Source organism: Chamaea fasciata, unplaced genomic scaffold (genome assembly GCF_029207755.1).
Source record: "Chamaea fasciata isolate MVZ Bird 193981 ecotype frontalis unplaced genomic scaffold, bChaFas1.0.hap1 SCAF_3, whole genome shotgun sequence".
Lineage (NCBI taxonomy): Eukaryota > Metazoa > Chordata > Aves > Passeriformes > Sylviidae > Chamaea > Chamaea fasciata.
Window position 1 is genome coordinate 43030594 of NW_027094088.1, and position 20480 is coordinate 43051073.

Genomic DNA, 20480 nt, shown 5'->3' on the forward strand with positions numbered 1-20480 from the left:
AAAAGCATACTTCTCATACCACATGAAAATTTATCAGGAAAAATAAATTTCTATGAACAGAGAAAGTTATTTATTCTAAGTTATTTATCTAAACCTGGGAGTCATTTGATTTGTTTACTAAAGATTGAAAAACTGAGCCAGATAAATTAATTTTCTGAATATGTATTTTAAATTCTTCTAGCTAATTTATCCTTGGAAAGAGAAGCTGCATTGCAACTGTTTCTGAAACTGGCAACTCTGTAAATGCACACACCATTTGAAGGCTGTGGCAAATGAGGTGGGAGTGTTCATCTCCCTCACTGTACTACTTAATGTAAATTACTTTCCTGAATATCCATTTTGTGTACAGGGAGTAAGCAGTACACAACAGATGCTTCATACGCTTAACTGAGAGCATTTGTAAAACAAAGCATCTCTGTAAAACCTGTCTCATCCTAGGATATCAATATTTCTTTCAGTGCTGGCATTGCTTCTTAGAAGAAAGTTCATCTAAGAGCAACACAGGCAGCATCTCTGCATAAAAGCAAACATTAAGGATGGTGGAGGTAAAGTTGTTAGGGGGTATGTGATTCCAAGCTGGAGTTTATAATCATGAGTCTTTAATATCTTACTATGTGTGTGCAGTATCAGATATTAAAAGGAAGAGTTTGTCAGAGGAGTGTCCAGGTGTGCCATGCAGGCTGCCAGCAGTAACTTGCTCCCACTGATCTTATAAATAATCTGTGACTTGTTATGTTTTAATTCAGAACACCTTAAAGGGCAGTATGTCATTATATAACCATGTATGTCCCTGTATGCTCTTTCAAAAATTAACTTTGGCAGATACTAAAATGGTGAGCAGACTTGTTGGCTCCTCACACGGGTTCTACAAGAGTTTAGAATGAGCCAAAATAATGTCAATAAATAGTATGAGCTGTGGATGAAACATTTGCATGGAAACAGAGAAGTAGACTGAAATGGGTTCTTTTAAATATACCCCTAGTGATGAATTGTTATTTGAGAAGTGTTGCCTGACTATCCTTTTAAAGATGGTATCAGGAATACAAATTGTATATGTCTTTAAAATGTTCCGCATTTTAGTCTAAACTTTAGACTGAATTTTAGTCTCAATATTTATTTTCTTCCATTTCTCAATAATTTGTGTCCTCTTTGTCAGTTCTTCCTGCCATTTTCTGTGCTTGTTCAAATGATTTTTTTTTTGAGTGTTCTGAGGCATTTTCTGTGTTTGTAAAGTTCTTTTTCCTGAGAGAAGTAGGAGTTATTCTGTTGGAATGTACATGAAAACTCCTGTTACCTATGTAAGGGTTTATCCCTTGAAAATAATACTACACAGTGTGTGTGCTAGCTCTGACTTCTTCCCTCCCTTGGAACTGGCTGTTATTTGTTGAGCACTGTCAACACACTCGACGCTGTGTGATAAAAAGAAAGAGGAGAATGGGATTTCTGCCCCAAAGGGCTTGCAGTCTGTTAGATGCACAAAACAGATTAGATAATGCTAAATATGTCACCGGTCAGATGCACAGATTAGTCTGAAAATGCCAAAGATCTTTTTAATATAACTTCCTCCTTTGATGGATGTAGTCTGTGTTTTAATGAAAGTATAAAAATATTCTTGTCTTCCCTGAAGACTTTACAAAAAGCTACATCTGAACAACTGACAGGTAGGATCTATCATGCCAAGCTTAAGCTTATTGCTAAGCCAACATATCTGATAAAGATGGTTTGCCTACTGGCAAAGAATTAATTGGATTTCATACTTTGAGTCCTTTCTTTTGCTTCATCATTATTATCATGGAGTTACAGGAGGTAGAGATATAAAAGACCTATTAAGCCATCCAAGCAATAGGCTTCTCAAAGCCTGCCTGTGATTACCCTTTTTTTTTTTCTTAATTTCATCTTTTTATTCGTAATTGTATCTGTTTTTTCCATCCTGAGTAATTCATTTTCCTTATTGCCGTACATATCCTTCATATCCTTTCTTCAAATATTTACAGGTTGTTACTATGTTCCCCGGAAAGTTGTTCCTTAGTCAACCTTTATGCAGTTAACTTTTAATATCTTGATGTAATAACACTCTTCAATCTCCACTTATCATTTTTGTTGCTCCACTAATAACTCTGTCTAATGTGTTATCTTTCTGCTAATGAGATGTCCGGAGCTGAATGTAATAATCTGTACGTGCTACTGCAGGAGTTCTGCCATGGGGGACTTGCAGCTCTCTACTGCAGGAAGCCACAGAACTGTTTGGGTTAGAAAAGCCTTTAGGATTCAGCCACTAACTTCGCACTGGTAAGTCTACCACTAAACCATGTGCATCTGCAAATGTGGACAAAACCCCTTGGGCTTTGTTGTGCTATGTCATATAGCAAACAGGAGTCCGATTGATTCAGATGACAATGGCTCTGTATGATTCCAGGTGATAAAGCAACATTATATGTGTCTTCCATGCAAGCGTGAATGGGAATTTCTAGATTTTTATCTCTGCAGGAATGAACTATATTCATCAAAAAGATTTGTTTCTTTTATCCCCTCTTTATAATGTAGGCAATTAAAAGCAGAACAGACAAGTGAGGTTAAAATAACACGGAGGCAATTGGCAGTGCCCTGCTGCTGAGCTCTCCTTTGAACATCTGCTGGCACCCTCAGGGGAATATGGTTGGGATAGGAGTGATTTCTGCTGACTCATGATGGTTTATTAACACCAAATTGAATATATTGGCAGTGTAGGTGTCCCAGGGGGGCAGCTAGAAGAACCAGCGCTCTGCAGATGTGCTTTATTTGCCCGTGATTCAAAAATAAATCCTCGCACTGGGAAGGGTAGGGGGCTGGAATCAGGATGTGAATGATAAAGGAAGAGTGCTCCTGCAGTAAACCCTCATTATTTCAAGGTGCATTGAGGGATTTTCATCTGTGATTCATATCCTCTGTGTAGCAGAAGATACAAGAGCAAAGAGTGATAGGGGGCAGGGAGAAGCAGCCAGGGAGAAGAAGTGCAGCTTGTCCTGGTGGTGTGCTCAGGGCCAGTGCCCCACACAGCACACCACCACATCCATCTGCAGATCCCGGCATCTGGATAAAGACCCCCAGCAAATACATTGGCATGGGTTTAGAACCAAAGGTGGAAACAAATGGTCTGAAACTGGGTTTGATACTATTATGAAACGGCAAAGAGCTAAGCTTGCTGTGATGCGTTAAATGCATTTTTCTTATTTAGCTGCTTGTGTACAGAATGGAGCTATGTGAAGTTAAAATTTTAACAGGAAATTGCAGCCACTGATCTGAAGGGATCCCAGTTTGAAACTGAGGTTTTGACATCATGGTGTTGTTCTTGTCTCTGCTGCAGGAGCTGTGACACCATTTTCTGTTTCAGTTTCTGAATTAGTTTAGTGACTAGTTTATTGAGCACTGAAGAAATGAGTTAAATACTGAGAGAAACCTGTTTCTCCTCTTCCAATCTGCAAATATAAGCTGTGTTTCAACAAATACATCTGTCACAGTTACAATCTTGGAGCAATTTGGGACCTAGAACTGATTGTGTCCACTTCCTCATTTGAGGATGATCAATGTTTCCTTTTGATCAATTTAAAATATAAATTTGGATAAACTTAACTTCCTTCATATGTACACAAGTCATGAAAAAATAATTTAGTTAGTGAATTTGATACCATTTTTTAGTGTTCTTTGTTTGCCTTTTAAGAAGATCCCACTGTCATTCAAGCTGAGCTTGGTGTAAATATATTAACATCACAATAGAAACACAGCTTACTATTTTAATAAAAAAAACATGAAGGTAATACAAAGGTACAACTCTGGTAGGTCACAACTGTTTTAAATGGTGTTTCTGTGTTGTACTCTTAGAACATACAGTATATATTTTGACATACAGCATGACTTGGTTGTGGATGAACCTGTTTTGATGATTGCTATGCAAAGAGAACCGTGTCTTTTGAAGATAAGCTAAAAAATAGAAATGTGGATTAAGACTGGTTTAAGCTCAGGCTGTGTTTAAAATACAATACTGTTCCAGAGAAAAAAATGACAACTTTGCTTGCTCCCCACTTTTGTATCTTTGGCTCCTGCATCCTGTGCAAGGCTTGGGGTTCTTTCAGGATAAATTTTTCTTGTACTGTTCACTTCAGCCGAATCAATGTTGGTGGAGAGTATCTGCATGTTCCCTGAACTGGCGAGCTATGGCTCTTGTTAGCACTGCTTTGGGAAATTTGAACCCAGTATCTGGGATGGTTTTCTTCAGTGTTTATTCCTCTCCCTCAAGTACCTAGTTGGAGGCAGACCCTGTTTTTATGCCGGAGGCGTGGTGTGATGCTCCCATTGTTTCATTTTACCGTAATTTAGAGCAAGCCTGATGTTCTGATAATATGAAAGGGAATTAAGCCTCCTAGATGTACCTAGTTCTCATTTTTCTTGTAGGTGATCACCAGTGAGTAGGTGTGTATTGTTCCCAGCCTTCTGACATGCAGAAAACAACAGAGAGGAGCAAAGGGCAAACTCACTTGCCTCATTGCAGTCTAATTTTTCAATTTATTCCTTAATTTTTCTGTAAGCCTTACACATACGGAATACAGAAGCAATGTGTTGAAGCAACAGATGCAAAAATTTCAGCCTTGAACTACAAAGCACCCTGTGGACTTTATTCAGTGTATCTTACTGGGGGATGCACTGATACATGCTAAGGGAAAAGGAATCTGATTTAAATTAACTGAAGAAGAATGAATACTTTTCAAGCAGACTAGCATTATTCTTCGAAGTTTCTGAAGGGCTTTTAAAAGCACAAATTAATTAGTCTCCCGCCCTTCTGAGATAAAGCTCCTTTTACATAGGGTTGAGGCCAGGAGAGGCTGTTACATTATTTAGTCTGACTTTGCCCTTTGTGTATGCCAGGGAAATGCTTTCTTAATGTCTTTCACAGACAACCTAATGTGACTTTTCCTACTGGTCTTTAGTAAGTTATTGAGGTCTTGAACTGAACGAACTGGGTGCTGCAAGGCAGGTATCTGTCTTCCAGGTGCTAAACCTTGCCGTGCATGGTACAACACATTGTACAGGCATCCTGTACAGTGCTTTGTGGGAATTAGTGCCTTGGGTGGGATCTGCAGCAGCTGCTTAGAGCATCAGAAAGGCTAAAGAGAGAGAGGAGTCCTCAGCCTCGAGTTTCTACAGAGCTTAGGTATTTTGCTCAGACTTTCAGGGAAGTGTTTCTTTCCATTTGAGTCCGTAGACTGTTGCACTCTGCTGAAGACAGGACAGAGTATAGGCAGTATTTAATTTCTTTTATCACCTGGAAGGATAAAGACTGACAAATTTTGCTTTTATGCAGAATATCCAGGCTGCCAGGGAAAAAAGGAGACGCTAGGTTTACTGCCAGTCCTCTTTGTCTCTAACCAAGAGGATACATAATAGTATTTCCTGGTGATCTCATGCTCCCTAATGAGCAATGGAATATTTTAACTACACTGATACCTGAGACAGATGTTGAGAATTGTGTTGTTGCCAAAGCAGGGATACTAAACCTATGAGGCTTTTGGTGGAACTTGAAGATTAGTTAACTCAGAGGCATATTGAGTGGTTGAGACAACCATCAAATTACTCGAATAATTATAGCATCACTTTTCTGGGAACTGATACTTCAGAAATTTTCCAAGTTGGAGAGTTTGTTAGCATTGTATTAGAAATCAGCATCTAATTGGTTTTTTACCCTTTTTCTTTATTATTGTGCCATTCTAATTGTCACATAATGATTTTTTAGCATTCCAGAAGATGCAAAGTGTTCAATTCTTTTATTTTTGAGGACTTAAATGAGATTTGTGGCAAACTGGATTTTATGATTCTATTGAAGTTTACAAACCCCTGCTGCTTATTCCCTTGGTGAATTCCAGTCTGTGATAGTGAAGAGTGGTGTGGTGGACATATCAATACCATTATAAGTGAAGAATGGTGACTACAGAAAGCGAATGACCAATTACAGTCAGTTAATTCTGCAGAAAATTAAAAGGACTTGCAAAAATCACATCTTATAAAGTTGCTGTTGTGATCTGCAGGAGCCTGTTTCTAAACAGATCAAGCTTCCTTTTAACATGTAACATTAGACTTAAGTGTTTATGGAAGAGGAATTCACATTTGATTTTTTTTTTCCCCGCCATGGTTTTACCTCCTAATGATAACTTGAAGGCTTGTGCCACTAGTTTCAGCTACTCAGTATATGGCTTAGGGGACTCTGTTCAGATCAATCACTTCTGAAGAGAATGTCCTGGAAAGCTCAATGAAATCTTTGTTTCATGTCTGCTAGGTCTTTAACTCATAGGTAGGCAATCAAGTGGCTTCTAATATGTTGGTGACTGCTTTGCTATCACTTCAAAATGGATGTGTCAATTATCTCCTCGTGCTGTACATTTAATGGTTAGATCAGCCTCTGCACTGCAATTTTAGTTTGTTTTTACTGTACTCTTTTTAGTCGTTGCTCTGGATGGTGTATTTCCAATGAAGTCACTTTATTGAATCTCTTTCGCAAAATTAGAGGAGGAGAAGATTAGAATGGAATTGTTAATACAGAAACATGCTTCACTGAGTTGCTGAGGGAACTACTTTTGAAATGCTTCTTGCTGCAAGGTGTATGGATACAAATATATTGATCATGTATCAAGCAATTTTTTGCCGACCATCCACATTTTTTCTGTTAGAGAAAAAAGAGTACTGTCTCTTTGTGTATATCTATAAATCAGCTTTCTTCTTGAATACTTTATTTTCAGCCTTAATTCTGTCACTCTTGAGGTGGTAGAGGTTTTTTTTTTGCATTCATCTCATTGCACAGCTTAGTGTGGATTTGTTTTGAGTTATTCCTCCAGTGGGCAAGTACAGATCACTTCTTCCAAAAAGCACTGATTGAATTATCCTTCTTTCCTCCCTCTTCCTTTTCCCCCCAGACTTCAGCATGTTTTCATACTTGAAAACCAGCCTTGCTGTGAAATTTTGCAGAAGTTCATTATGTAAACTCCAAGCCTGGGTTGCTGCCGGTGTTCTGCAGTGAACATGCATTGGTTGCTTTATTCTGTCTCAGTTTCTTGTGGTAATGGTTTCTGGTACCTTTTGTGATATCATCTTCATCTATCTGGAACAACAAAAGGGGCAATAACCGATGAAGATGTTATGAAGATTTCAACTGAGTAAATGCGAAGTCCATCACTGTGTTTATCTGTTTGGGTAACAGTGAAGAGAAGAATAGTAAAATTACTTTATTTATTTATTTATAATATTTTTTCAGTTTCCCTTACTTTTAAGAGTAAAATTCCGTGCTCCTGTCCTGGGAATCTGGGAAATGTCTGTGTGCAGCTACAATGTGAAGACTTCGCATGCATTTGGTTATATTGATTAGTTCAGCAGAATTCATGACTACAGCAGTAACCTATTGTTCATGGTTTTTTTGTTCATTACTGCAAATTCTGCCTAGCTAAAGTGCCCTTCATTTTTAAAGACTCTCTCAAGTCACCAGTTCTAATGTGAACATTTGTTTGTATCACCCACTCTTTATTTAACTATTACTGTGTGCAATAATCTAATAGTCAGTAATAACCTAAGAAATAGTGAAACTTGGAGCTTCTCCAGTGTTAACAGCATCAAAGCACCCAAATTATAACTTTTTATACCTTTTAGATGTCTTTGCAGTTTAATTTTGTGCTTAAATATCTCAGAGGTTCTTCTTTTTTGTTCAGACTAGTACATATTTATTGCCTCTTTAAATCAGGGCATGATATTCTGGTATTACCTTTCATACTGTCAGTCTTGTGTCCTGGTTGCTTCCCTCCCTTCAACATCTGTGCCCCTGAGAGAAGCAACTACTACAGCTGCTTCTCTTTCAAGTTCCCTGCCCTCTTGTCCTTACCCTCAGTTGCCTTACTCTCTTCTGAACTTTTCCATGTCCCACTAAAAAATAGTCTGACACTCCAGTCTCTGTAAAGAATAGTTAACTTCTGCTTGTTTCTCTTAATATTTTTCAATAAAATCTGTGAGGAGACTGGGAATTAGTTTGAAGATGACGCAGGCTGTTTTTTCAAATAAGGATTTTTTTTTCTAATTTTAATAACTGCCCACAACAGTGACTATAATCTAAACAATGATTAATAACAAATTAAGCATGAAAGAATCATGTGCACCAGTACAAATACTTTGTGATGAATATAATGTTTGTGTTGAAGCATTATCGCCAGTTCATGGTAATGATTAAATTTCAAAGTATCTAAAGAGAAGATGGAGCAACTGTGCTTCTAATGAATCTGTAATGAGTTCTAGGGCTGGGTAACCATGCAGAGTTGAGGGATTTGCATAATAATTGCTATAGCTGCACTAAAACTATAGGGCTTTTTTTCCAAAAGAAATGAGAATTGTTGCACAATTTAGTGAAAAATTCAGCTTTTGTAGCTTCTCCAGCAATATCACAACTGTAACTAAGGAAAAAAAACTGTAAGGAAGATGCAGTGATGGCACTTCACTTTTGCATGTGTAAAAAGTGTGCCTGAAAGCAATGGATTTTGTAGCCTGTGTAATTAAAAAGAAATAAATTTGAATTTTATACTAATTGGGTCTTCTTCAGCCAATATTACGATTCAGAAGTGAATAACTGAGAAATACAGAGTGTAAGTAAAATAGGTAAAGGCTTCCCCAGCATCCTTGCTCACTAACAAACCAAGAAAATTCTTTTTTAATAAGAGGAATACTTATGAAAAAAGATTATTTGATTTCTGTTGCAGGAGAAAGATCTTTTTTTAGCCCAGCGTTGTTGCAGGCTACTATTGGTGTGTTTACTTATTTGGCTTTTTTTCTGTTTAGTTTTACTTTCTACTTTGGTTCTTACAGTATACAGTAAAGGGTTCAAAACTGCATTCCTTGATTTCCTGTAACACAGCAAGAAAGACCTCTCACTTTCTAAATTGACTAAAACTAGAAGATTCTGAGGGCTCTGAAACAGTGAACTGGAAATTCTGATTTTTATTATTTTCTATATTGACATAGAATTTATAATTAAAAATTCCAGTTGCACAGTTTTCCAGGCAGAGATTGTTCTACAATAAAATTACTTCATCTATATGCTGCCTGTCTTGCTTTATTCAATCGTTTGTTCTGTCAGGAACCATTTTTCACTTTGTAGAAGTGTTGGATTTTCTTACTGGTATCAAAGGGCAGCATTAAAATGAACCTCATCTCATGTCCGCATGGTGTGATAGGAGGAGAGTGGTACACAATGCTGTGCTTGTGATTTGAGGCACTGTACTGGCCACAGTCACCACTGTGACTGCAAAAATAAAGCTCTTGTTATTCCTCTCTTTGGGTTTCTTTCTGCTCCATCAGGTGGTCAGTTCGTGCTGCTTGGCCTCTTCTCAGAGCCAGGCTGGTTCTCTTTCTGCCAGGATCCTTTCTGCTTTTGTTTTCTATGGTTTCACTGATCAGATTATGTTTCTCCAGAAAGTGCTCCCTAGAGCAATTTCAGCTGTTCTCTGCCTCCTGATGTTGCACCACTTGTCTGCATTTTTATGGTCTGACCCTGTCTGTTGCTGGATGTGTGGCACTCTGACAGTACAGGCAGCTTCTGGAAAAAGACAGTGGAGGACAAAAATCCAGAGAGATTCAGCTCTTTGGATGGTGGATATGGTCCAAGAGTGCAGGGGCAAAACATGTTATAAAAGCTTGTGCAAAGTAAAGCGGCTCCGAAGCAGGCATCATCACATTTCGTTCACATTCTTTGCCTTCCAGGGGTACAGAAGTCAGGCCTCTCCTTTTCTTTTTCCTCTGCCCTGGATGTGAATGTGCCATGGTGGCCCCCACTGATGAAGGATTGAGCACAGCAGCTGCTGATGGTGCTCAGAGCCGTTTGTATGTCTGAGGTCAGCAAAAGCAGCCAGTTCACCTCAGTCTCCAGCTGCAGGCTGATGAGCTGGTTTGTCTCAATGAGACATGGATGCTGGGCTTCACTCTGTCTTGTTATCATGGGCAGTCTGTACAAAGAAATTCTCAGTTCTGGCTCCTATCTCCAACCAGAAGCCTTGATGTTGCAGGAGGTCAGTGTTACGTGAGGTGTCAGAAAGTACATGGTTAGCATCACACTTGTACCAGTCTTGTGGGCTTTGGACTATAACAGAGTGAACTGTCATTTCCTTACAACCTGAAATCCTTGATGTGCTTTCTTGGCATCAACAAAGTTTCTTTTTTTTAAGCTCTTTGCCATGTCCCAAGTCTGGAGTAGAACAAACATTCAAGGTGATTTGAACTCACCAAAATATTTAATTCAGATTTATTTAGCTCTGCTGCTGAACTAAATTGTTTATGTTAATGGCATCGAGAACAGCAAATGACTTGATTAGGAAGAGAAAAATTGATTGATAAACTTCTCTTATTTTCTTGGAGAATAATTTGGCTTCTTTGAAGTAGTCTTGCTTTTGAGTCATTACCGTGACGTTACTTGTGTGTGCGACTGTACTCCAAAACAGTTTTTTTCTTCAAAATGTGGCCTGTAAAAGCTTTTTCAAATATTCCTTGCTTCAATGCAACTTTAGGAACATTTTGAGATTTGAAATTGATATGTTTTCTACAAGGAAATGGTAGAGTTTTGAAAATGCTTGTCACAGTTTTTAGTTTATCTGAGTTGAAAACAATCAAGTGATTAACAAGCAATGATTTTTGTCTTTAATTCTCATATCAAAGCTGTTTGTGTTAACAAGATAAAATGCATTCTGAGGCAATATGTGCAAAAGCTTGTTTATCAGTGAGAAGAATAAAGTTATCCTCATTTAACCTGAAATTTTTTCTTTGCTTTGTGCATTTTCTGAATACTTCTAAAACATTTAACTGAAAAAATAATTTATATTTGAACTGCACTAGCACAATTTTATCTTCCTGTTTTGTATTTTATTGTTTAATTTAAAACAAATCTGTAAGAAGTAAAGGGACTATTTATAAAATACCACTGTTTTTTCAAAAAACGTTTAATGCTACTGAGACTCATACATCTTTAAGTATCATCAGAAATGAGTTACTCAGTAAAGAAAATGATGACTTGCTACTTTCTAAAGTTATTATAAGCATAAATCCATCTGTGACTACTTGTATTGGAGTAGCATGTAGGATTTTCCACAAAAAACTTCTTGCCCTAGCTTTGCTATCTCATTTGAGCCAATTCTGTGTATCCCAGGTGAGCCCCAGAACAACCACATTTCGTGTTTGACTTCCCCTTCCACACAGCCTGTCATTAGAGGAGCTCAGTCCTATGACCTCTTGCTCTATCCTTGTTACATCTTCTTGTGCCAGTTACCTACTGTGAACCGTGAATGCTCATCAGGACTTGAAGCAGTAGGCTTCCAGACTCTGTCTGGGAGTTTTATGCAGGTGGACAAAGGAGCTGTGATTGAGGCAAAGAGATTTTCACTTCCTTTTTTTTCCAGTGGCAGTACTGTGAGCACTGTCTATTTGAACTCTTTGATTCAATCTGCAGTGCCTCACCCCATCAATAATTTGTTCTGTCGTTCTCTGTCAAATTTGATACAGTCTTCGTGGAAAAGACAGGAGAATCCTTATAAACCCTCTAATAAACATTTTCTGTTTCTTTATAAATTCAGAGTTTTGTTCATTGTTCCTGACCACAGTTTAAAATGATGCTGTCTTCATTTGTCTTTTTTTTTTTTTTTTTTAAATGCAATGTGCTGATGATTTGGGGCTGTTTTGAAGCAGAGCTTTAGAAACATCACTGAATGCTGTGGGAGGTTGAACTCAAAATCCATTATTATTAGATAAAAAGTTTAATTGCTCAGGAAGAGCAATTAAATCAAGATCTCAGAGTTGTAGTTTTGTTCCCCAAGAGCTGGAACTACTGAGAGGTGCTGATCTCAGGAGATGACCAGGAAAAAGGATACAAAGCTGTCAAATGAGAGAATTAGTAACTGAACTTACTAAAAATGAACATCAGAGTGATTAATGGGATAAGTGATTATTTTTTTCTTTTTAATTTTTCCAACTGTTCACATGTTTTCTCTGGCAGGAGGGCACTTTTTGTCTCCTATGAGGAATATCCCGCTTAGATGACACAGAAATGCTTGAAGCTTGTGTATCAAGCTTGGTTTGTGAGTTTTTTGAAAGATTTTGGTAGTTTGAAGATGTCAGTTGTGAAGATGTTTCTGCTAATGTGGGTCCTTCCTGCTCCTTGTGTTTTGTGTTGCATTGATCTTTGAGGATGTTCTAGTTTTCTTTTCATTCTTGTGTTTCACTTACAAATATTTCAATTTAGCTGAAGCCGCTCAGAACAGAGGTAAGTTTTTCAAGGGGCTTTTGGAGGGATCTCTTATTTTTTTTTTTTTCTGTTTTTACTAGAAAGTCTTTAAGTATTGGGCTCTTAGGCAGAAGAATTTTTATCAAAATTATAAAGGGAAATGTGAAAAAATGGTAACAATAGGGAGAAAACTATTTAAAAGTGTTGAGTTGAAATACCATTTGTCTTGTGTTTGGATTGGGTGTTCCCTGTTATGCCCTGTGGCAAGTAACTTGCCTGTGCTGGGTTGTGCTGATGCAGCACTAGAGACAGCTGTTCACACTGAAGTCTATCTTTGTCTGTGTTGGCCATTTCAGTCTGTGAGGGCATGCTGAGCTGGAAGCATATTAAGTAATGCAGCTAAAATGGGATTTTGCTGACATCACTTTTATCAGCCAGTCTTTCAAAGATGCAGAGACCTAAATGTCCATGCAGAAGAGAGGAAACTTGTTTTCTGACACAGGATCTTCCCATTTCTGTTTTACTGTCTTTGCCACTCTCTTCCCATCCTTTGGATCTCTTGGATTCAGAATGAAGTACTGTGGTACCCTCTAACCCATCTCTCTGCAGCAGTTCCTGTGCTTCTGATACTCTTCAATGTGTCCACTTTCCCAAAGGCTGCCTTCCCCACCAGCCCACCTGAGCTGCAAATTTTCTGCATGTGGTTTTTGGGGTTAAGCTGCTTGCTGACACTGACTCTATAGCAACAGAGACAGTTGGTGCAGATACTGAAGCTGTGCCTGCCGATAGATGAAATACCTTTGTTGATAGACTTTTTGAAGAGGGGTAAATGGAAGTAGAAGAAAAAAAAAGAGTAAAAAAGCAGGTCAAAAGCTGAGCCTTGCTGAAAGGATGAAAGGAGTTAGAGTTTTTTCTGTGGTATGTACCAGCTGATTAACTTTTTTGCTTTGACTTTTTCAAGTTAGAGTCTCCCTCTGAGGAGAGTTTGAGGGCCTCCTTGATAGGCATTGTCAATCACAATAAGTCATAAAATCTGTCACCTGAGATGCCTTACCCTCCATGAACTGTTGGCATGTCCCAAGCTGTCCTTTGGTGTGACGGGTGGGGCATCTCTGTGCTGGAGGCTGGAAAACAATCTCCCCGAACACTGGCTATTTCTGATAGCAGGGATATCCCCAGTGAACTTCTGAAGCATTCTGGTCCTTCGGGTGGCACAGAGATCCAGTCCATCACCTGGGGTGAAACATGGATTGGCAGTATGCAGTGTATCCTTTTCCACAGCTGAGGATGGGACTTGCTTTCACCTTGATAATGCTTTTAGAAATAGCTTTAACTTTGGTTGTGTTTAATAATCTTCAGCTGTGGGTCTGTTGAAGCAGTGTGCAGTTTGGAGCAACAAACTGAGCAGTTGGACACTTGGATTCAGCTCCTGTCTGTGATCCCTGTACTCTTGGCTGATGTTGACACAGTACCCATGTCTTTCGGAGTCTCTGTTCATGTAATTGAAATGGTGAAACAGTTCCTCTCTCTGGGAAGGGCATCACTTTGTTTTTGGGACCAGCAGCAAGTGGTAGTCCTTTAAAGGCAGGGTGATGAGTGGTTTATAGAATTGTAGAATGTTAAGGGTTGGAAGGGACTATAAAAGATCATGCATTCCCAACCTCCCCTGCCATGAGCAGGGTCACCTCCTGCTAGACCAGGCTGTTCAAGGCCTTACCCAACTTGGCCTTCAACACTGCCAGAGTTGGGGCATCCACAGCTTCTTCGGGCAACCTGTTCCAGTGTCTCACCACCCTCACAGTAAAGAATTTCTTCCTAATATCTAATCTAAACCTACCCTCCTTCGGTTTGTACCTCTTCCACCTTGTTCTATCACTGCATTCCTGACAAAGGGTCCCCTCCAGCTTCTCTGTATCCCCCTTTGGATACTGGAAGGTTGTAATGAGGTCTTTGTACAACCTTCTCCAGGCTGAAGAGACACAACTCTCTCAGCCTGTGTTCATAGGAGAGGTGCTCCAGTCCTCTGATCAATATTGTGGCCTCCTCTGGACTTGCCTCAACAGTTCCATGTCCTTCTTATGTTGGGGACACCAGTGCTGGATGCAGGACTCCAGGTGGGTGACTCACAAGTCTCTCCTGAATGGCAGGATCACCTCCCTTGACCTGCTGGCCACATTCCTTTGGATGCAGCCCAGGATTTCCTTAGTTTTCTGGGCTGCGAGCACACGTTGCCAGCTCATGTTGAGTTGTTCATCAACCATCACCCCAAAATCTTTGCTGGAAGGGGTGGTCTCCAACCCTTCTCTGCCCAGCCTGTAGGTGTGCCTGGGATTGCCCCAGCCCACATGTGGGACCTTGCACTATGCTTGGTTGAACTTCATAGGTTTGCATGGGCTCACCTCTCCAGCCTGTCCATGGATGCCATCCCTCCCCTCCAGTGCAGTGTTGTCTGCACCTCAAGGCTAGGTGTCTTCAGTGAACTTGGTGAGGGAGCACTCAATCCCACCATCAGCATCACTGACAAAAATGCTGAACAGTGTCAGTGCCAGCAGTGACCCCTGGGGACCCACACTGCTTCCTCCTGGAGGAGGTTGCTTGCAGCTGTCACCTGCAGGCTGCTGGGGGTAGAATGTCCCATCTTGGGCAGAAGCCCAAGGAGCCTGAGAGCTGCTCTCTTTTTGCCGAAAGATAATTCCCAGAGGGGACTTCTATTAACTATTCTGGCTAGTCCAGAGGACATTTAATCTACTCAGTGTTTTAGGAAAAAATGAGAATCCTCATTTCATTTCAGCCATTGCAGTGAATGAAGTACACTTTTTGGGAGGCTGAGATTTGCCCTTAAATACAGTCCAGCCATACAAACTGTCCCTTTGGTCTGAAGCTGCTTGGTCTGAAATAGTTGTGGTTCCCATCAGCTAGAATTCCCATCAGGGTACCCCAAGTACATTATTGCCTCTGTGATTTTTGTAAGAAGTTTTTTCCTGAAATAGACATTTTTGGACAGTGAAAGATTTTATTTTCTCTATTGTCCATCAGGTTCCTTCATCCACATCTGGAATGCTATGATTACCCAATCCACAGCAACAAAGATAATTTAAGTCTTAAAAAGACAGCAGTAGCTTGTGGAAAGGATTTATAGCTTATTAGGGTGCCTTTATATTTTTTCTCTGTCTAAAAAACGTTTGCATTATTGTGTCATTTTTAAGAATGAAATTGCCCTCAGGGAAAATTAAAATCCATCACAAAAATGTACTTGAGAGTAGCATTGTTTTCCTAGAAATCACAGTAAATACAAGAAGCACTATAGGTAAATAGTGAAACGGCAGAGTCTGTTTCTTGGGCAGTTTAGGGCAAAAGAACAAATATTCTTCAAATAATTGGCAAAGCAGGATAATTACTTTTATATTTGTTATAAGTGAGATGCGGTATATCTGTGTGGCCTTGCCCATGCCCAGTAGAAAGCAGATTACACCAAAACCTTTCAGAACTGATGAAGTCTTAAGACAGTGCAAATCAAGTAAGGGAAATCCAGTGTCATTTAATGCTTTTGTGCTAATTCCTTAAGTAAGGACGGCAGAAGATAAAAGGTTAATCAGAGGTGATTCTTACTAGACTGCATGGCGATTTTTATGGCAGGGTGACAGAAGCTGTGACACAAGGGTTTCTTTTCATTCCCCTTCATTTTGTGTGTGTCCCCACTGCTCCTTGCACTGTGAAGCTCGGCAGGTGTGTTGTGCCGTCTGAACCTGGTAAGTCATTACATGCCTGGCTGGCTGCAGGAGGGGGCTGGCAAGGCCCGTGAGCTCAGGGCAGTAGGGCAGGAGGTGGCACTGTTCACTCTATGCTGCCCATCAGTGTGCTTCTGGTCCAGAACCTCTCTGTACCAGAGATGCCTGTTTTTCAAGGAAGGCATGACAGAGAAAGTTGAGGGAGAGCTCCTTAAATCACAGAGAATGGATTTGTGGAGAAGCCCTGCAGGAAGAGGTGACAACCTCCTGTGGCAGGGGTTGTGTGTCAGAGTTCTGTGAAGTGACCGTACTTGGCTCCCAGTTGTCAATTTGACCAGTTCAGCTGGTCAATACCTCTTACAGATCTGATTTGGTGGGAGAACAAGCACTCAAGACTCTGTTAAAAAATAATTATGAAAACATAAATATGTTAATGCTTTTCAAAGAATTGTAGCTATCCAAATGACATGGACCTTCCCGCAAAAAAAAAAAAAAAATTTTGACCAAAATCAAATGTCAGAAATCAAAGCTGTATTTTCCAATGCTGACATGTTCCATTTTGCTTTAGTGAAGCAATAATCGCTTCCTGCTGCTAATTGCAATCGTTTGCCCTGTTTAAATATCTTCTGGGGAAGACCAAGGAGAATGAAGTTATTAAAAATTGGGGTTTCTTTGGGTTCATTTGAAATGAATCATTATTAAGCAATTCTGCTTTACAACTTTTTAGAAAGTGAGTTTTTAATTGCTGCTCCTCAAATGCCTTTTTTAGGGTATGATTCCCCTTTGGACATCTTTTCTCTTTAGGTAATCTAATTTTTAAAAATGCTGAAAGTGGGAATAATGCACAATTAAGAATAAGAGTTGCACCTCTCATTAGGGACACGATAGACTGACAGAGTCATATGAAACACAGAGGAAGCAGAGATAAGCTTTATTCCCCCACTCTTGTTTGCCCTGACCCTGTGTGGATGCACCTAGAAGTCTGACACAAATTCAGGTACATTTGTGCATCTGTATATGTTAAAAGGAAACTTGTAATTGATATTTCAGTGTGGATATAGAAAAGGAGAATGTCAGAAAAATCTTGTTGTTTTTTTTTTTCTTCTTCTTCAGGACAAAATATTTGAGAATTTCTCTGCCTCTTAAAGATTATAAGAAATGATGGTAGAAACATTAGAAGAACCCAATGGAAAATAGCAGCAAATTGAAAAGAACAGTTGTAATTGAAATAAGGAAAGAAAACAACTCATAAGTTGATTTGAAAAAATGTGGAGAATTCAAATTCAGCTGAATAATCCTTTAAAGAGAGATTTTTTTTCATACTAGATCTTACTGAATCTTGCAGTAACATACTGCTTCACTGCCTCTGGAAATTCATTTGTGCTTGTAATCTAAGACTCCTAAGGCTAATCTAAGCTTTCCTGTGCTGCTGAGGAGGTGTACAATAAGCGGTCAATTGATTTGTGTTACTCTACCTAGTTTCAGGAGCACTTATTATACCAAATATCTTTTACTTTTCTGGGCACTCCAGCTCATCTCTCTTTGTTGCTGAGTTGTCATGCAATAGTAAGCATCTTATAGTGCTTACTTTCCAAAATACCACTTTTGTTTGTTTGTATTCTAACAACATATTAATTTTATTTCAATTTACGTATGGTTTCTGATCTTTCATGTGTTACTGTTTCCATATAAAGCATTTTTTGCCCAGCTGAGTATTAAGTCCTTGCCAGCTCTTTATAATTCACTGAAAGCCCATTTTCTGTTTCACACATCAGTTTGCATTGCAGCTAGGGTGGAATCTGTTATGTATTTGTGTGCTGTTTTCTCACACAGGCAAATCCTTTCATTCTCACCACTTCCACCAGGAGGTTACAGCTATTTAGCTGGTCATGCACATGAACCGGAAAGTCTTTTGTGGAGGTACTCGACTCAAAACACTGAATTTGTTTTCCAGGATCTTTTTATACATTTCTACCTGTATAAAAAAAGGTAGATACAATGGTCCTGTATATACATATATCACAGTAATTTCTTTCAGGCCTTGTGAGTTTTGCTTGGTTCAGCCCCTATAGATCCATTAGGCTGCAGCCTAATGAATTAAAGAATTATGAATATTAATGATTAAATACCCCTCTGTGTCCCAGCTCTGACCATCTTCTTGTGTGAGGAATGACCATTTTTATATAGTTGACTACAAAGCCTGTCCATTGAATGACTTCTGCTGTGTAATCTGAAATGCCATCATTTGTTTTAAGGTAAAACAGTTTTGGAGTTTCCTAACTGTTATTTCAAGTACCTTTCTGCAGAGAATAGTGAAGTGTTAGCATTTAGAGAATAAGCATTCTTTCAAGGTAGCTACACTAAAATTTCAGAAGCTTAACCACAAAATGTTTCAAGAAATGAATCTTTAGATCATCTTTGGCCAGGCAGAAGTATAACCCATGTGCTGTGCTGACATGATGGCTTGATCAGACTGACCTAAACTGCCTGTGGGATCTAGACCAATTAACAGACTTGACCAGAATAATATCCATTGGCCTTTCCTTTTATTTTTTAGGTGACACCTTCTGGCTTCATTGGAGTTGTAGTTCTGAGGTAGAACTTCATTAGGATACCTCTTTTCCTGTTGTGTCTGTGTGCTTCTGTTCCAGCAGTTTGTGCAAAGATGCTATGTGGGCTCTGAAGTTCTTTAAGTTCATTAACTACTTCCGTATTTGTCTCTGTGTGTGTACGTGTATGTTTGTCTGCCCTACAAACAGTATTTGTAACTGGGAACTCCTTGCCTTCATTTGTTGTGGGCCTCCTTTCAACATTATTATACTGTGACTTTTTAGTCTCTGGCTGTGGGTTGGTGCATCCTGGGTTTGTCTCTGTGGAGGAAAATGAGTATCTTTGGTGTGTTAGTTGCATTTTTATGTAAGCAATATATTCCAGGTTAAATTCACATATCTGCCACATCTTCCTCACATTCACCTGTTCTTTTAATTTGGATGGGAGAGGAAGTGTCTCTGTGGGGCTCTGAGGATTTCCACATCTCCTGGGAGTTAATTTTGCCCCCTCTTTAGAACAGGTCAATAGTGCTTATCAGGCAGCAGGGTTACTGGCATCAGGCTACACTGCTGTGAGCTGAGGCTTTCTGGTTTCTCCCAGAAGTGAAACCAGACATCTTTTCAGAGGCACTTAGCCAAAAAGAGGATTTCCTAGAATTTTAATCATACCCCTTATGTTTTCACCCTAATACTGTACTTTGGAGCTGTGCTAATTGACCTGATGTTCTGGTTTTAGATTCATGGTAGTAACCCTCAGAGCTAATTTACACAACGTGCTCTGAACTGAACTTGGTAATGCAAATATAATGTCCTATTAGCAAACTGTGAATGGTTCCTACTGGGATTTGTACAATGATTCTGAGTTCATTATTACTGTCATTCAATACTGTGGATGGGTAGAGGAAAAATAATTAAACAAAGTAGTACTTGAAATCCCAGAAGGAATGTAAAATCAACAAAGTTGAAAACCCAGAAGTCTTAACTTGTGCTTAATATATACACTCTGTGGAAAGGGAGGGGGAAGCAAGGGTGTGTGTTAAATACTCAGCGTAGCTGCCCAACCTAATTGGATGGAGAAATTGATACCCAGTGAATCGTGTATTTCTCCCAAATGATTCCATATTTCTCCAAATTTTAGACTGAAAATGTTACATGGAAAATGGCTTAAGATGTATTTTCTTCTAATCCTCCTCTAAATATAAGTAATTTCCGAAAGTGTTGCTTGGGGATTTAGCTGTGTGACTCCTACTGATATCCCTGGAAGTTTCACGGCTAAAATGCACAAACAGCGCTTTGAAAAGCCTCTTGCAATCCAACACTGTGGAATCATTTGCTGTGTGAGCATTTCTCATTTCTACAACTTGTCCTGGTGTTAGCAGCAAAATCTATGGAGGACATTAAAGTTGGGAAAAGGTTGAATGTTCCTCAACTTTGCATAAACATGCAGGATGGTACAAGTCCTCTCCTATTAGACGGTGGGCAATTTGTCCCGACGTTTAAAATTGAATTGCGAGGGAAGACAACGGAGAAACTTCTCTAATTGTTCAAATGTCATATTGGTCAGTCACCCAGGCAAAGAGGCAGCAGCTCAATTGAAGGATTATTCTCCAGTGTGGTGAACTGTACCACTTAGCTCTGCTCACACTTGAACAGAGGGCCCTAGAAAGCTGGCTGTAATCTGCTCGTCTGTTGCAGACCAGTGGAGTTTCACTTGGGCTCAGTACTTCAGCAGCACCTTTCAACCTGCTCTTCATCATGGCTTTTTTTTCCTATTTGACTCCCTCCACTTCTCTTTTCTCCAGTGGTTTCTGGGCAGACTGTCTCTCTTAAACCGTTAACTGTCCAATAATTAGACTGGATACCTGAGCAGGAAACCTGAGTCATCTTTTCTATTTTCAGGCTGTGAGACTCAGAGAAAATTTCATTCCTTAGGTGCCA

At 39.4% G+C, this 20480-nt stretch overlaps 1 protein-coding gene across 12 annotated transcripts in view; it reads left to right on the forward strand.

The window, feature by feature from the left end:
- Positions 1-20480, forward strand: part of DISC1 (DISC1 scaffold protein) — a 190599-nt gene that overhangs the window by 115040 nt on the left and 55079 nt on the right. Inside the window, exon 11 of one of the 12 annotated variants that reach the window (XM_066178786.1) lies at positions 2191-2283. The exons of the other annotated variants lie outside the window; for them this stretch is intronic. Within the exon in view, the coding sequence (XP_066034883.1) occupies positions 2191-2279 (89 nt within the window). The 3' untranslated portion in view covers positions 2280-2283. Of the gene's footprint in view, positions 1-2190; positions 2284-20480 lie in introns of those variants that run through there. 12 annotated transcript variants of the gene reach the window in all.